This window comes from Corythoichthys intestinalis, chromosome 4 (genome assembly GCF_030265065.1).
Source record: "Corythoichthys intestinalis isolate RoL2023-P3 chromosome 4, ASM3026506v1, whole genome shotgun sequence".
Taxonomy (NCBI): Eukaryota; Metazoa; Chordata; class Actinopteri; order Syngnathiformes; family Syngnathidae; genus Corythoichthys; species Corythoichthys intestinalis.
In genome coordinates, this window is record NC_080398.1 from 33627024 (window position 1) to 33646293 (window position 19270).

General features: G+C 39.0%; 1 protein-coding gene across 3 annotated transcripts in view; it reads left to right on the forward strand.

Moving 5' to 3' along the window:
• Positions 1–19270, forward strand: part of LOC130914260 (raftlin-like) — a 228887-nt gene that overhangs the window by 199284 nt on the left and 10333 nt on the right. For all 3 annotated transcript variants that reach the window (XM_057833276.1, XM_057833277.1, XM_057833278.1), the window contains one exon: positions 7523–7626. In XM_057833276.1, coding sequence (XP_057689259.1) covers positions 7523–7626 — 104 coding nt within the window. The remainder of the gene's footprint in view (positions 1–7522; positions 7627–19270) is intronic.

Sequence of the window (19270 nt, forward strand, 5' to 3'; positions counted from 1 at the left end):
GGGCGGTAAACCGAAAATTTACCGTCACCGAAATTCTTCACGATGACCGACGTAATTTTGACCATGTCGGTAAATTCGGTAATTTAATAAAACAAGAAAATATAGTCTTTTTATCCCGCTTTGACGCTGTGTTGTTCGGCTATGTTCATTCCCCTTTAAGAAAGCAAAGAGTGTGCTGACGTACGGAGTCACGTGGTTTTCAGGCAGCCAATCAAACAGAAGGCCGGTAGGCTAATGCTAATGCTAACGCTAAAAGTAAACGGGATGAAGTCGGGCTTAAGTTAGCTAAATTAGCTTCGCCAAACTTTCACCCGGCATTAAGTAAACTCTTGGCGGGTTCCAGACGGGCTTTCACCCGCTGTCCTCCCTGGTTCTCACGATATTAGGAGAGGATGCTTTCAGTGCGTTCTTCTGGTAGCCAAGCCACATACTAACGCTAGCAGCTAACAACGGCTACAAATGAACGTGAAAGAGTCGGACAGCGGCTCTAACCTTGTCGAAACGGCTGAAATTAATGAGTGGACTGGGCACGGACTTCATGTAGAAATCATTATGTCGCGTTATTTGGCATCTCTGTGTGAAGCGTTCATGATGGTAAAGCACTCAGCATAAAGTAGCCTAATCCAACAGTGAAGCCTATACATAATATGACAGTTTAATGGCCACCGCTATTTTTCTGTATGTGTTTGCTTTATTCTGCCATCATAAAACCTTAAATGTTTCACTGGCATCAGAGCAATACAGTTTTAATCTGGTTGTGTCTGTGTGGGGGGTGCATGTATTAAAAATGTTTCGGGGAAAACAAAAAAAAACTGAAACCTTGACGTAAACACTTGTGTTGAACAATTATGTCACAGCAGCCATGACCAATAAATTGTCTGAAGTGTACTGTTAAAGCTGCAAGTCATTTGTGTTAGAATGACATGTTTGCACAGTCATCATATTGATTTTTATAATGTTGTACATTTTCCAAGTCATACAAGCTGTTATAAATGTTCACACTAGAATTCTTATTGTTTACAAGATTTTTTTTAATACTTAATGTTTAGACTGCATGTGCAATTGTTAGATTGAAAGCTGGTTAAATAAATTTAATGAGAAATGGTTAATTTGTATTCCATGCATTGATTAAAATATTCAAATTTTATAACAGTCTGCTTGGGCGAATTTATCGTCATTTATCGTTATCGAGGTAAATCTGCTCAATTTATCGTGATACTTACTTAAGGCCATATCGCCCAGCCCTAGGACAACGCGCTAATGTCACGTGCGTACAGGAAGAAGCAAAAAAAAAAAAAAAAACTTATTGCAGCCGACAGCCGCTACAAACGACGCCGACGTTGCTAAATACTAGCCCGCACGATGCTACGTTGGTAGCAGGTAACGTCTGATGAGTCTCATAGAGATCACATGTATGTTAAACTAGATGCGAAATGACAGACTCGGCCGCGTCTGGGCAACGTTAGTAAACAGCCGCCATCTTAAAGCAGTTGAGCGCTAATCACTAATAAAGAGCGCTAAGCGCTAATAAATAAGATTAACGTTACTGTCACTAGCTCACGTAACATTAGCCCTGCGGAGGGCTAGGTATCTATTAATTATGCCCACTGTCGATGCGTGGCTAACGTGTCTTACATACAGGCTTTAACATAGCGTTGTGGAGTGATGAGGGTGTAAAATAAAAACTCAATAATGCTAACTATCAATTTTAGCTCAGTAGTCATTGCTGTATATAACACCAAGTAGCACTGGTCCCTAATGTGCTCCAATACAGCCTGTATCATGCATTTATTTTGAACACTGCAAAAACTCAAAATCCTATCAGGACTTACAGTTTAGACTAACTTAAAACTTATCTATAACTTAAAAATGGCTTGACACAAATAGAAATTCAATTGAAACACGTGGGAAAAAATCCTAATTTTTAAGTGCTGTGTGTTATCAAGCGTAACAGCATTTTTAGGTATATAACTGTGTAGATAGATAGATAGATAGATAGATAGATAGATAGATAGATAGATAGATAGATAGATAGATAGATAGATAGATAGATAGATAGATAGATAGATAGATAGATAGATAGATAGATAGATAGATAGATAGATAGAGAGAGAGAGAGAGAGAGAGAGAGAGAGAGAGAGAGAGAGAGATAGATAGATAGATAGATAGATAGATAGATAGATAGAAAATAAAGACATTGATTGACTGAAAATGGTTCAAGATTAGATGAAATGTCTTGTTTTGTAATTGGTCTTCACCTAAAATATATTTGTTTTATCCGATTAATCGATAGAATTTTCAGTCGATTACTAAAATATTCGATAGCTGCAGCCCTACTTACGTGTGAAGTCACGTGGCAATCAGAAAATCAAACAAATAGAATCATGTTGCTATCTGCCGGTACGCTAACGCTACAAGCAAATGTGATGGAGTCTGATAATAGTGAAACAACTACCGGTAGCCAGGCCACAGGCATTTTGAGTAAAGCATTAGTCTACGCTCATAGTGTCTTGGTGCCAAGAAAGAACTCGACGTCGGTTGTATTTTGGATTCGAGAAGGATGACGAACCATAGAGCCTGACATCAGTTTGACAGTCCAGTTCATAAACAAGTGGGAGGGGTGCTGAATACGGCCTTTTTCTCGGACGAACACATGGATGAAATGATTACTCAGGTCCGGAAACAAATGCTCTCTGCGTGGGACGGGAAGTCGCCCACACCACCGACAGTGGCTCGAACATTGTCGAAGCGGCTGAACTCAATGAGTTGATGCAGGAGCAGTGCTATTGGCACGTGTAACCGGTCCAGCACTGCAGGCAAGCGCGCTAAGCTTTAGTTGCCAGCGCACCCTTTTTAACTCATTCACTCCCAGCCATTTTCACTGGAGCAAGGCCCTTCGCTCCCGGCCGTTTTACCGGATTTTGACTGATTTCGCAAGGCCCACAGAATATTCTGTTCTATTGCTATATAAACATGTAACCAACCAAAAGAAAGATTAGACGCTCTTCTTTCAGCAGAAAAAAATGTTAGTTCATATCTTTTTCCATTCTTTAGAAATCAGCATTAGAAAATAGCTTAGTTTGAGCAATTTTCCAATTTCTGATGAAAAAACTGAGAAATTGAGCTTTTTGTGAATACATACATTTCAAGCATAACTTTTACTTTAACACAGCTATTTTTCGCTTATGTGACATCCCAAACATCTGAATAATGTTTTCGTTCTACAAAATAACAAACAACAAGACAAATAGAGCTTTTGATCGCAAAGTAACAATTTATTTACACATAACTAAACTATTGAACTGTTGAGCTATTTGCGCGCATAACAACGGGGAAGGCTCTTGGTTGCTTTTGGTTGAATGAGGTGGCTCAAGTCCGGATCAAGATCGGTCTCACTTTTTTTATCATCTTTATCGTTGGTTTCAACCTCTGGCTAGGGAGTAACGCAACGTGAGCTCCGCAGAACGCGTGTGGAACCTGACGCTGTTGTGGACGTCACAGTTTCATCAAGATAGATTTTTTTTTAATCCTTCTTTGACGATGGTTTCGTTTTCTTTTCAAAATATTCCTTCAGTGTCGTTTGCCTTTTTTTCCCGATCATTCCCCACATTTTTCTCAAATTCTCACGCGTCTTCACAAGATCCCTCCAACTTCCGTTTCCTGACTATTTTTCTTCACTTCCTTTCTTGGCACGAGATGAGTTCTTACCAAATGCGCTACTGACCAGTTTTATTGCTTTAAAATGGGTTTTGAGCTTTGTGCATTGTATCTTAGATACATCGGAACCTTTAAATGCCTTTTATATGGAAAAAAAAAAAACGCTAAAGACGTATAAATACGTTTTTGGGAGCAAATGAGTTAAGGCATCGGGAGGTAGGTTTCTATGCACCACACACAACGGACCCTCGTGCACCCGTTACACACAGACTGCACCTAGAAATCTGTATGTCGCGTTATTTTGTATCTTTGCGTATGTGTTACTTCTCTGATAGTTTTTATGATGGTACAATTTACAATGTATCAGCTCAGCATAAAGTTTAATCCAAGAGTGTAGCCTATAATATTACCTTTTAATGGCCACGGCTATTTTTCTGTGTGTGCTTGCTTTATTCTGTATCATTACTGTCATGCTAAAATCTTAAATGTTTCTTTGGCAAACAGTTACAGCAGTATAGCTTAGGGATGTCCCGATCCAGATTTTTGCACTTCCGATCCTATAACGATATTGTTTTGCACTTCCGATCCGATACCGATACCCGCCTATCTGAGCATGCGTTAAGTTTAAAGTAGGGCTGTCAAACGATTAAAATTTTTAATCGAGTTAATTACAGCTTAAAAATTAATTAATCGTAATTAATCGCAATTAATCGCAATTCAAACCATCTATATAATATGCCATATTTTTCTGTAAATTATTGTTGGAATGGAAAGATAAGACGCAAGATGGATATATATATTCAACATGCGGTACATAAGGACAGTATTTGTTTATTATAACAATAAATCAACAAGATGGCATTAACATTATTAACATTCTGTTAAAGTGATCCATGGATAGAAAGACTTGTAGTTCTTTATGAAAAATGTCAGTACAAGTTATAGAAATTTTATATTAAAACCCCTCTTAATGTTTTCGTTTTAATAAAATTTGTAAAATTTTCAATCAAAAAATAAACTAGTAGCCCGCCATTGTTGAGGGCAATAATTACTTACACTATAAAATCAGTCGCACCCAAGCGCCAGCAGAGGGCAGCAAAACTCCGCAAAACACAATTAACAAGTGGGCCTTTCACTCTACTGTCATTTAAATCTGTCTGAGCTGGGCCAAGTGCGTTAATTGCGTCAAATATTTTAACGTGATTAATTTAAAAAATTAATTAACGCCCGTTAACGCGATAATTTTGACAGCCCTAGTTTAAAGTTATTTAGCCTTCTTACTTAGTTGTCAGACTCATGTTGAAAAAGGTTTTAGTACTCTTGATAATAACTTGCCAGCTGAATTAGGTGAGTTTGAATAACACACAACGGTTGGTAACAAGAAACTGACCTGTTTATTCAGTGACAAACACAAAACATTATAAATAACAAACAGAAATGGCATAGTCAGTCAGTAAAACGTGCAAATAATATTGTAAACTGTCTTAAAAAAGCAAAACACACAAACAACCCCAGTGGAAAATCCCACAAACCCCCCAAGCTATTAGATGCTTTTAATGTTTCGTGCATTAGTTACAAAAATTGTATAAAAAGCCTCTCAGGTTTAATAAACGACTATTTCAGTATCAAGTTAACATTTTAAAACAGTAAATAAAATACTCAAGTCCCCATTCGGTATCAGCAGCTTTAAACTACATTCAACTCATTTAATTTAGCGAATCAACTGTTAAAGTTGCTCCCGTTATTCCATAATTTCCCTTCTGTCTACTTTCGACACGTGAAAGTTTTAAAACTGTTTTGAAGATGGATTCAAGTCATGATTTTGCCGATTTAGGAGTATTTTAGATAAAAAGTTAATTAGGTTCGCTTGGAAGGTTCACAACAGTCTACTAGGGAAGTCTCCTGCTTTAAGATGGCAGCTGTTTACTAACGCAACTATTTTTCAATACTTCAATGTTGCTAACGCTGTCGAGTCTGTCATTTTGCATCTATTTCTATATACATATGATATCTATTATCTACAGTAAAACGATGTTGACGTAGTTTGTAGCGGCTGTCAGCAGCAGTCAGGTATTCTTGTGTTTTTTATCCAGTGGCATGAGTTGAGCTAAAGCCGTGAGTTGAGCATTGGCATTACCCGGGTCTATGACAAGCATGATGTTTACTCTCGGGACGCAATGCGGTCCGTTTCTCATTGCGTCCCGAAGACCGCGCTGTGTATTAGTTCCGCTTTACTTGACATATTTCAATAATCAGAATTTGGATGTTTGTGAATCGTTCTCGAATCTTCCACGGCCTAATCGCTCAAGGATGTAATGACGGCTGGGCATGTTGTACCGTGGTTCTAAGGGTTGGATTGTGCGTCTTTACTCACGAGAGATAATCTCGTCATCCAGAATGAATTCTTCGGCAATGACTCTTGTTATTCCCTGGGCTTTGAGACTGTCGAGTGCAAGTTTGTCATGCATAGCAAAAGTTTCAGCCAGTCTTAGTTGCGTAGGACCTTTCTTTTTGTGTTCGGTTTCCTTAACATACTTCTTATATTGTTTGTGAAAAAAAGGTATTTCGCTAAATGCTTGATTAGGTCGGTTGTATTAAAACTTCTTACAGCTTTACCACCACGCTTGACTTTATTGTGACATATGTTGCACTCTGCCTCTTCGTTTTTGTCGTCCTTTAAGGTGAAATGATCCCACACAGCTGACATTTTTACCGATAAAGTCTCTCGGTAAATTGGGAGACTGTAATGTAAATGTAGTGTGTTGAAGGTGTGCCGTAAAATGCGGACCGGATTTTAGGGAAACCGAAGCAAAAACTGGAATGTGGAAAATTATGTAAATCGGTGCGCTGGAAAACCCAGACCGGACTATAAAAAAAAAAAAATGGATCGGAAGTCTGGATCGGAATTTTTCCTTGTTGGCCGATCCGACACCGATGCGTATTTTTTTGCCCATATCGGCGTGCGATCCGATCCAAATATCAGATCGGGACATCTCTAGCATAGCTTAATGTGTGGGTGTATGCTTGCATTTCAGAAATGCTCTGAAAAAAAAAAAAAAAATCAGACTGGAAATGGTTAACATACTAGTTTTTCACAGTAGGACCTTGAAGTAAACACTTGTGTTGAGTGATCATGTCACAGCAGCCACAAACAATAAGTTGTTTAAATAAACGTTTACACTGAATGCACAATTGTTGACTATATTAAATTGAAAGCTATTAAATAAATGAGAAATGGTTCATTTGTATTTCATGCATTCATACAGATTTTCAAATTATATAAGTCCGCTTGGGCGAATTTATCATTATTTATCGTTATTGACGTAAATCTGCTCAATTCATCGTGATAATTACATAAGGCCATATCACCCAGCCCTAGCTGAATCCCACGAACCTTCCCGTAAACTCTCATGAGAATCACAAGAGACAACCTCGACTTCCGGTGTCTTTGCAACGAACTTGCAACACACTTGCACCACAGTTTGAGTGAAATGTTTTTGTTCAGTAAATGTGCATCTCCCCCGATCGGGAGACATCAAGTCCGAAAGAAAAGAAGCACAAACAGCAGGAAGACGTGAATGTTTGCTATAAACTGAGCAGTTTGTTCAAGGTCTTTATGTGCTGACTCTCTTGTCATGCTCGTCGCACTCTATGTTGACTCATACTACTCCGGGATGTTCAACTGTGGTTGATGTAGATTTCCAGTGTTTGCAACTCTGCTCTAAGATGGCACAAAAGCTTTGAATAAAAGTGAAGAAACATGCACTGACTTGTGTAGAGTTAATGCTGTCTGAGAGCAACAAATTAAGTGTCATAGAGAGAACTTAAGGTTGATTGTAATATGTGCCATGTCTTTTCCACAAAGGGTTTGCAGGTCAAAGCGGATTACGTTCCCCTGCTGCAGTCCCTGGCCACGTACGGCTGGAGACTCACCTGTGTGCTGCCGACGCCTGTCATCAAGACCAATAGGTAATGACCTACGCTCAACATTTTCTAGGAGTGATGCCTCCTGTAATTTGGAGAAGATTGAGTCCATTTAGCAACACGAAATCTGGTAGCTGCAGTATAACAATCATGAGTAGACCCACACAAAAAAAATATTGACAAAGCCATGCATGAAAAGACTCAGAAAGTCTGTCATTTTCGTTTGAATAGATATTTCAAGATCATTTTTTGTCAATTGCCATAGACAGGAAGTCAGCCATTTTGATTTGAAGTGGTCATCTTCATGGTTTCTTGAAAAAATTTTTTGCCCATATAGCCAAAATCGATTCATGACGGTGATGATTGATTGCATGCCAAAAAAAAGTCACAGTATGAAATTTGTTAGGCATGTCTATTACAAGCAGATTCGTCAACGTCATGTTTGGAGGAAAAATGGAACAGCTCACCAACATCAACACCTCATCCCCACCGTAAAGCTTGGTGGCGGGAGCATCATGATTTGGAGCTGTTTTGCTACCTCGGGGCCTGGACAACTTGCAATCATTAATGGAAGAATGAATTCAAAAGTTTATCAGGATGTTTTGCTGGAAAACCCGAGGCTGTTTGTCAGAGAGTTGAAGCTAAAAAGAGGATGGATGCTGCTCCAAAACAATGATCCAAAACAAAGAAGTAAATCAACTTGAGAATGGTTTCAGATGATGAAAATACACATTCTGGAGTGGCCAAGTCAAGGTCCAGACTTGAACCCCATTAAGATGCTGTGGCATGACCTAAAGACAGCGATTCATGCTAGAAATCCCAGGAATATGACTGAACTACAACAGTTTTGTGGAGAAGAATGGGCCAAGATGAGTCCTGATCAATGTGCCAGACTAATATGCAGCTACATGAAGCATCTGGTTGAAGTTACTGCTGCCAATGGGGAGTGCACAAAATATTAAATGTGATGGTTCACTTACTTATTTTCCCCCCTTTGTCATTGTTTGCATACTATCCTCATTAAAATATTAAATCTATAAATTTTGGGGTGGTTTTAGTTAAAGCGGACCTGTTTTTTCATCTGTGTGATTTTGACAAAGATCAGATCACATTGATGGGAATTTTATGCAGAAATGTGAGAAATTCGTAAAGGTTCAGATACTTTTTCATTACACTATACTTAAAACAGCTTTTAACGCCAAAATTGAGTCTGCATATCTCTCAAGATGAGTTTTAATGATTTGCTATGAAACACAACAATTGTACATTCACTGCCATTGATGCCGAAAGACGTCTGACCCATTTTGGCCTCGGAGATCTGGCAGTGAATGATCGCAATGGCACTGAAACACTGATAACCGTCCCATTTCAATTCATTTTACACTAATTTTGTGGCCCAACTGATGTTTCTCTCCAGTTTCCACCATCATTTGACCCAGATTGTTCAAAGTGGAACATAGCCCTCATGCACACCTTGTCTTGAGCTGTGGTTCAAACAAACTTCCTGCGCTACAAGACTGACCTAAATCTGCTTCTCAGTGACTTTTAAAGCAGAGCAGCTGCTCCCCGTCACAGGAAAAGCTCCACGCAAAAAAGATTTCTCGGCTAAGCCAGCGCTGGCGCGTCGCTCTTGGCGATGATGACGACATCCGCTTTTGGTTCCGAGGAGGAACTAGGTGACAGAAACATCAAATGTGAAAACTTCTACGCTCCAATCTCCTCGAAATAGTGTGGAGCTGAAGCGAATTAACTAAAAGTAATGGTACAGGCTGCATTAAATCCTAGGACAGGGTCCCCCCAGGATTGATAAATCTAAATTCAAGATTTTTAAGACCTTTTTTAATGCCATTTCAACTGAAAATTAATACTTTTCTCGCACCCATTATTTAGATAATATTGAATCATATTTAAAAAAAATAAAGCACTGAACATCAAATTTAACCTCAATTACTGTGTTTGACAAAAGAATGCACATTTACTGAAGATACAATTAAAACACATTTAAATATAAGGTCTTTCAGATTTTTTTCCCCTAGGATAAAATGGATTTTACACTATTTTTGTAAAGCAACTTCAGAAATTACATTTGCAATACAACAGGTTTCTCTTTTAAGAGGACCTAGTCAAGGTGGTAGGGTGTTGATTGTCAAGTTAGTCACCTTAACTGGTGATTGTCAAGTTGGTCACCTTAACTGTAAAGTGCTTGGGAAAATCTTGCAATGGGCAGTGAAAAGTTTAAAAAACAGCCACTAAGTAGCAGTAGTTTACCATGAATTACCACAAAATAAAAAAGCTACACATGACCATTTCTTTTGGTAATTGTTTTTTTCTAATCACATTATGAGAAGTATACAAAACACATGTTAATCCTTTGTTAGCTATTGAAGACATTTCTTTTAATCAGACAGAGAAAATCCATACTCTTATTCAATCAAGAAAAACATTTAAATATACCAGGAGGTGTTTTACTATCACCTACATTATAATTTGCCTATCACCATGCCATGTTATTCAGATCAACGTTACCCCGCACTCGTTCCAATAATAGTGTCAACCGTGTTGTGTATCTGAGGGTGATGGTGGATCTGCGACGCCGGTTTATCCATGCTAAGGCTAGTGCACCTGCCAATGCCCCATTGAACATGGCTAACTCTTGAGTTAAAACTACGAAATTCACATTCATTCGAAAGGCGAACCGTGCAGAAATACATGATTGCATCTAACACATTTTAAATGGAGAAACTGGCAACTTACTTTGAAATGTTAAGCAGGTCCACTGCCTTCGCATGACCCATAAACTGCGACCCAAAGTACCTGGATGCGACTTGGTCGCCGATCCAATACCTCACATGCTGGTCCAACTGTTTGGACTTGTCTTGGACTTGGACTTGTTGTCTTGTTAAGGCTTTCGTCGAACATAACAACTAAGGCATCTGAGCAGTTCCTTACGTTAGCACACAGTACTGTGCGATTGCCTGCTGTTGTGATGTTGATGCTAATGATGCTAACAGTGCGCACGCACGAAGTGCGTTATGATTTGTAGTGCAGTGCATCGTAAAAATTCTAAGCGTCATCTTCGTTATGGATTTTTTTTTTTTTTTTTAAACTGTCTCGGATATAATTTAGGTTGCACTGAGATGTTCTTCAAAATTAAAACCACGGTGAAAAAATTCCAGATTTACGACAGCTAATGTAATACTTTTAATACCTTTAATAATGGAAAACTAAATTCAATGCTTTTTTAAAATACTTTTAATAACCCGCAGGTACCCTGTAGGAAGAGATTCCAGTATCAGGAGGGCAAGGACTAAGAAACATAGGCACAAAACCAATATTTCAGTATCAGCCCACATAGAACAAGCACTTTTTATTTCAATACAATCTGGTGTAAAATGTACAACAACAACAAAAAACACTACTATCAGTTCACATTTCCATTGACAAAAAGCTGTGATGTGTCCCACTAATGGAGCGGAGTGTTGCATACTGTATTCCCATCAGCACACTGACCGAATGTTTTCTTTCCTCTTTCACAACTGATTCATTATCTCACTCACACACCCCTCCCTTTTACACCCGCTTTACACACAAAGTGTCTCCATGCCGCAACACAACAGGGCTAATTAATCAAGCCGGCCTAGATAGAGTACAACAAGCAGCTTATTTCTCAGCCGGCCCGCAAACAGTTTGATGATACGTTTCACTCTGATACTCATTAGGCATGTTTGCGCTCTGTTTAAACAACGCGTCTGCAAACGGGTTTTTCTGTTGCTTTTGTCTCGCCTGAAATGGATGCGAACGAACGCTCGGCTGGCGTCTCCGTGCAACATTAACCCGGGCGCTCGTCTCGCCTTGGCTGCATTCAATTAGCGTAGCTGGTGATTACATTTCGCAGCCATTAAGTCATTTTTCAGCGTTGGCCGACACAAAGCGCACGCGGGGATGACGCGGAGAAAAAAAGCTTTGCTCGATTGATGACTGCGTAAGAAAACAAATGCTCATTATGGCAACAAGAAAGGCCAATAGACTATTGGATGTGATGTCACTTAATATCAATATTGTTCTTGAATTAATATGTAATAACTCTATAGGTTTGAATGTTTGCATATTGAGCTTTGAAGTCCACTGAAATATTTGTTATCCATGAAGGTTTTGCTTGCATACACCTTGCCTTGTTCAGACTGGCAGCTAAAATCCTTTTACCCCATCCAGATTGAAACTGTATGGCTCTTTAGTAGTCTGAACAGTCACAAAGCACAGAAATCAGATTGTTGCAAGACTGATAGAAACCGCATAAGGGAGGTAGTTTCATATCCCATAGGGACAAGATGCTTCTTCATCTGAACAGTTCAGATGGGTTTTGACTAGAGGCGTGCGAAATTTCCGATTCTTAGATTATTCGCGATTCGGCCGTGGATGATTCGAGAACGATTCACAAACATCCAAATTCCGATTATTGAATTACACCAGGTAAAGCAGAAGTAAAACACAGTAGGCGCAGTCTTTGGGACGCAATGAGGAACGGTCCGACAGTAAATATCATGTTCAACTCATGCCGCTAGATAAAAAAACAATCATACCTGAATGCGGCCGACAGCCGCTACAAACAACGCCCAGTTGCTAGTTGCTACAAACATACGGCTACAGTAGATATCATACAGGTATACGTAGAACTAGATGCAAAATGACAGACGACCGCAGTGTTAGAACATGTATTATTGAACAGAGATGCGAAATGACAGACTTGCCGGCGTTAGTAAACAGCCGCCATCTTAAAGCAGTAGAATTTTCTAGATGGCTCTTTTGTAGCGAACCTAACTAACTTTTTATCTAAAATAATCCTAAATCGGCAAAATCTTGTCTTGCATCTATCTTTAAATGATGAAACAGTTTTAAAACTTCGACATGTCAAAAGTAGACAGAAGGGAAATTATGAAATAACAGGAGCAATTTTAACAACTGTAACGGTTGATTCACAACATTAAAATAATTGAATGTAGTTTAAAGCTGCTGATACAGAATGGGGACTGGAGTATTTTATTTACTGTTATTTTTGTATATTTGTTTACCGTTATATATTAACTGGATACTGAAATAGTAGTTTGGTTCAGCCTGAGAGAATTTTTGAACAATTTTGGAACTAATGTACAAAATATAAAAAAATAAATAAATAAAAAAATTTAAAAAAAGAGGGGGGGTGCATCAATAATCGTTTTATAATCGAATCGGAGCCTCTGAATCGTAATCGTAATCGAATCGTTAGGTGCCCCAACATTCCCAGCTCTAGTTTTGACTGCAGTGTAAAAAAAAAATATCCGTAGAATTAACAGAGGAATACTGTGAATTCATGACATGAAAACAATGTAAATGGGAAAAATGTTTTTCATTCTCAAACTTAGTTATATTCTGCAAAATACAAAACCAATGACAACTGTTAATTCAAGGGTATTTACAGTGGGGCAAATAAGTATTTAGTCAACCACTAATTGTGCAAGTTCTCCCACATGAAAATATTAGAGAGGCCTGTAATTGTCAACATGGGTAAACCTCAACCAAGGGAGACAGAATGTGGACAAAAAAAACTGAAAATCACATTGTTTGATTTTTAAAGAATTTATTTGCAAATCATGGTGGAAAATAAGTATTTGGTCAACACCAAAAGTTCATCTCAATACTATGTTATGTACCCTTTATTGGCAATAACGGAGGCCAAATGATTTCTTCTCTTGACAAGCTTTTCACACACTGTTGCTGGTATTTTGGCCCATTGCTCTATGCAGATCTCCTCTAGAGCTGTGATGTTTTGGGGCTGTCGTTGGGCAACACGGACTTTCAACTCCCTCATAGATTTTCTATGGGGTTGAGATCTGGAGATTGGCTAGGCCATTCCAGGACATTGAAATGCTTCTTACGAAGCCACTACTTTGTTGCCCTGGCTGTATGCTGAAAGACCCAGCCACGTCTCATCTTCAATGCCCTTGCTGATGGAAAGAGATTTTCACTCAAAATCTCTCGATACATGGCCCCATTCATGCTTTCCTTAACACAGATCAGTCGTCCTGGTCCCTTTGCAGAAAAACAGCCACAAAGCATGAGGTTTCCACCCCCATGCTTCACAGTGGGTATGGTGTTCTTCGGATGCAACTCAGTATTCTTTCTCCTCCAAACACGACAACCTGTGTTTCTACCAAAAAGTTCTATTTTGGTTTCATCTGACCATAACACATTCTCCCAGTCCTCTTCTGGATCATCCAAATGCTCTCTAGCGAACCGCAGACGGGCCTGGATGTGTACCGGCTTCAGCAGGGGGACACCTCTGGCAGTGCAGGATTTGAGTCCATGGCGGCGCATTGTGTTACTGATAGTAGCCTTTGTTACTGTGGTCCCAGCTCTCTGTAGGTCATTCACTAGGTCCCCCGTGTGGTTCTGGGATTCTTGCTCATCGTTCTTGTTATCATTTTGACGCCACGGGGTGAGATCTTGCATTGAGCCCCAGATCGAGGGAGATTATCAGTGGTCTTGTAAGTCTTCCATTTTGTAACAATTGCTCCCATAGTTGATTTCTTTACACCAAGCGTTTTACCTATTGCAGATTCAGTCTTCCCAGCCTGGTGCAGGTCTACAATTTTGTCCGTGGTGTCCTTTGACAGCTCTTTGGTCTTGGCCATAATGGAGTTTGGAATGTGACTGACTGAAGTTGTGGACAGGTGTCTCTTATACCGATAATGAGTTAAAAACAGGTGCCATTAATACAGGTAACGAGTGGAGCCTCGTTAGAAGAAGTTAGACCTCTTTGACAGCCAGAAATCTTGCTTGTTTGTAGGTGACCAAATACTTATTTTCCACTAATTTGGAAATAAATTCTTTAAAAATTAAACAATGTTATTTTTTTATTTTTTTTCCACATTCTGTTTAGTAAAAGCGAATTGTGTGATATTCTTCCACACATCGCTTGATATATAAACTTAGCAAAGCAATGATATTTTGAAACCGAGCAAATATCGTTTTCTTTTTTTAAGTTTTATAATGCTAAAATCATTTTATTGGGCTATTTTGTTTTAAAAGCAGCATGTTCATGCTGATTTAGCAGCAAATAGCTGTTGGATTTACTGGTTAAATTTTTTTTTTTTTTTTTTTACAGATCTTAACTGTAAAATATACAGATTTTCTGTTATGGTATTTACAGTTCAACTGTATTTTTTCCGGAATTTTGTCTGGCAACCACAGCTGCCAGGTTTTTTCCGTAAAATTTACAGGATTTTTTTTTTACGGTGTGTCTGTGATGTCACTCTATGCTAGATGACGCCTTCGTTGCCATAGCAACCTGTCAGATGGGTCAATAATGTGGCCTAGTCTGAACAGGCCCAGATCTGATTTGTAAACTTGCTAAAAATAGTGTGATTAGTCAGCCCTGAAAATTGGATTTGAGCAGCAATCCGGTTTGAATAAGATATGCCTGCAGTCTGAATACAGCCTCAATCTCTTGTTCTAAATCTATCTATATAAAAACTGGGAAACAAAACAACTATCACATACCTTGAACTGTAATGCGTAAAAATTGGCTGCACGATTGATGCAAAGAAAATTCAAAGTCACCTCTCTCAAAATTCTCAGAATGGATAGTTTTCGCTTCTTAATTGGGCACAAAACCATGTCTAAAATTGATGAGTACTGTGAGCGCGGAACATGCCACCAAACTGTCATGTACATTTATGACCTCTTTTTACCTTTGCCCCAAAAATGTCATTTTTGTCTCATTTCATATCACCTACCCTGCAGATTTGAGTTAAATTGGCCATTATCAGGTTATCACGAAATTCATTTTCTGACCTCAGTGACCTTTACCGCAAAATGTAATCACCTCTTCCGTTTAAAATTACAAACATATCCTGCACATTGTATAATAATCCCTTTTTCTTCGAGTTATTGTTAACACAAACATAGTGTTGTCACAGATTACTTGAAAAAGTAATTTAATTACTGATTTCTGATTACGCCTCAAAAAGTAATCTAGTTACTTTACTGATTACTTTATTATCAAAGTAACTAAGTTACTTTAAAAGTAATTTATGTTACTTTTTTAATTTTTCTCCCTTTGCTGCCTCAACATAAGAATGACAACAGAAAAACATCATTGCATGTAACTGACTTTCCAATAATTGAATTTAAAGGGGAAGATCAGAAATTTTCACATAAGGCTTAATCTTAGAGTTAGCGGGGGTTTAATTTCAACCACCATTGACTCGCGCTAGCTTAGCCACTCCGGAGCCCTGAAACTAACAAATGGCTGACAAACCGCAAGGAATTTGTTGAAATCAACTCCATCGACTAATTAAACCCCCACTAACTCGAAGATTATGCCTAATGTAAAAAATTCTGAACTGCGGGTTAGGGTTTAGGGTTACGGTTAACAGCATATCAGTGCCAATGTAAAACAATGCAAATTGACTGTACAATAACCAACAGCACATAAATGAATTGCACAGTGCAATAAAAACAAAGGTGGGGGCTGGCACGAATGCGCGCACACAACCCGGAAGTACGCCGTACACACACGTGGTCAATTTGGCCACAAAGCATGGCGGCAACTAAGCACTTTACACTTAATCGGACTTACAACACATCCCAAAGATGCTAAACGAACACATCACCTCGCGGCATAAATTTGCAACACGAATATGATGTAATTAATGCTCCTCGACTTGGCGAGGATGAGCGGGAGCGATGACTACCCGGCTTTGCAACGGCAAAGCTACGAAGCGGCCGCGCATGTAGTGGCTTCAACCTATCGCTGGAACCCTCCAGAATGAAGAAAACTACTCAAGTACATTCATAGATTCGCACAGATCAACATTCCCTTGCACATCTCAAAAGGTGGCTCTACTCGGCTCGAATCTGCACCTGCGATCCCCACGCCTTTCTCAGTCCCGAAGCACTTAGCGCGTGTGACTCAAGACCAAAACAGGAAGTAACTATGAGTGGTTACCATGGAAACGAATGCTTAGTGGGAACCTTTCTAAAATTTTCTATTCAAAATCCTTTAATACATGACTACAATATTCTTCATACTACATACATTATAAGGCAAGAAATAGCTTCCTTAGTGTCTGTGCATTACTAATTTTAATCACTGGTTTGGAAAAATGAATGCGTTACTTTCAGATTGGTCGTTACTGAAAGCAATTAATCAGATTACAACAGTGACAACACTGCATACAGACATATGGAACGTAACAATAAAGGTGTGTGAAATTTCCGATTCTTTAGATTATTCGCGATTCAGCCGTGGAAGATTCGAGAACGATTCACAAACATCCAAATTCCGATTATTGAAATATGTCAAGTAAAAAGCGGAAGTAAAACACACTCAGAGTGCCGCGCGGTCTTTGGGACGCAATGAGGAACGGAGCGAGAGTAGCTAAACATCATGCTTGTCATTACCCGAGGGTCTGGGTAATGACAATGCTCAACTCACGGCTCTAGCTCAACTCATGCCGCGAGATAATAAAACAACAACAACATACCTGACTACTGCCGATAGCTGCTACAAAGTACGTCCACATAGTGTTATGGTAGATATCATATTGATATAAGACTAGATGCAATATAGACTTGGTGGCGTTAGCAGCACATCTACAGAAAGCTAGATGCGGGCGCTAGTAAACGGCCGCCATCTTAAAGCAGTAGACTTCCCTGCAACGCTGTTGTAGCGAACCTTCCAAGCAAACCTAATTAACTTTTTATCTAAAATACTCCTGAATTGGTAAAATATTGACTTGAATCTATCTTTAAAATAGTTTTAAAACTTTCACATGTCGAAAGTAGACATAAGGAAAATTATGGAATAACGGGAGCAATTTTAACAACTTTAACGGTTGATTCACAACATTAAATTAATTGAATGTAGTTTAAAGCAGCTGATACAGAATCGGGATTTGAGTATTGTTTTTAACTGTTAACTTGATACTGAAATAGTCATTTATTTAAGGCTTTTTTTTGTTTTGTTTTTGTAACTAATTTACAAAACATTAAAAGCAGCTAATAGCGGGGGGGGGGGTCATCAATAATCAATTTATAATCGAATCGTTAGGTGCCCAAAGATTCCCACCTCTACGTAACAATACATTAGTCTTACACAATATATCTTTTGAACATCGCCATCGCAATGTGTGCATGCGCAATTGTCCCATCGCAGGACGTGTGATTTTTTTTTTCATGTTAACTTTTATTTTTCTTCATAAAAGCAGCAATTGTGCAGAGACATAGCTTCCTGGATCCCTTTTCAATACACCAATCTTCATCATTCACAGATAAACCCGCTTAGCCCGGATTAAATGGTATTATATGAATACTAGGGATGTCCCGATCGCATATTTTTGCACCCAAGTCCGAGTCACCTGTTTTTATGCTGATACCGAATTTCTTTTTTTTTTTGCTTTGACGCTAACGCTGCCGGGAACAGCCTGTCACCTACACAATGAGCTGCCACAGCACACTTCAGACTGTGTACCAAGCTTAACGATGATGAACACATTTGTGCCTTTGAACGTAGAGCTGCCGAGGAGTTTCTGGCCAGATCAAAGCTACAAACCTGTCAATCATCATTAACTTCAAGTACCCAAAAGCCAGCTGGACTGGTGCCCAAGAAAAACAGTTTGGTTGCACTGCTTTTCAGGAGGGAGCGTGAGAAGCTGTACGAGCATGAAGCAGAAAAAAAATATTTTTTCAATAAAAACCTGATCCATTCCACCCGATTACGATCCTCTGAAAAATGGCGGATGTGATCGGATCCGGACATCTTTAATGAATACAGTGTGGTCTGGTGAAAATTCTTCCAGTTTTAATATCGCAATATATCGCAAATCTCCGAAAAATCGCAATGGCAGTATTTTCCGATTTCGTTCAGCCGTACAATACATAACCATGGGTTTCACTTACTGACAGATGTAAGAAAAGAAAAAAAAAACTGGATACTGTTTCACTTTGCCACCTTGTGTTGCAGTTACCTTCAATCTATCAGATTCATAAGTACTTGCAGAACAATAATACCCTCAGTTTGGAAGAATATCAGATGCAATGTGAGACTGTTGATTACGGATTAGAAACCTCTCAAGGACAAATCCTTAAGTGTGAAATACGCTATTAATTTCATGATGTCTTCCAGTGTCTATTCGAGCAACAATAAGCCTTCTTCATTGAAAAAGCACTTTCAATGTTAAATCAGGGCAACTGTAGCGTGCAACACCATATTGCAAAAAACCATCTCTGAAAATCCTCCTCTCAAATCAGAGGGTTCTTGTTCAGAAAAGGAATAAAGCCTCCAAATATGAAGTAGACCTATTGTGAAGCACAGCAGTAGAGAAACCTTTCAAGGACAAGGTCCAAAATGTGTGCTATGCATTTTAGGAGCAGAATGTGGTTTCCAGAGGCTTTTTAAACCTTTTTTTCCATGTAACATTAGGATGCGACCACCTCCAGTTCCATTCACTAGAGAGTCGATGTGAAGTCGTAATACCACAGCAGAGTGAGTTGCACAAAGGCCTGTCATTTCCTCAACAAGCCAGACCGAAACTTCTTCTGGGAGCTAGCTTTTTCGCCTTTGATTCCACACGAAGCCGTCCAGTATTTTCAGCAGCCCAGAAAATAGCTGTGAGTCGGCAAAAAGAAGGCGCTAATGGAAAAAGAGATG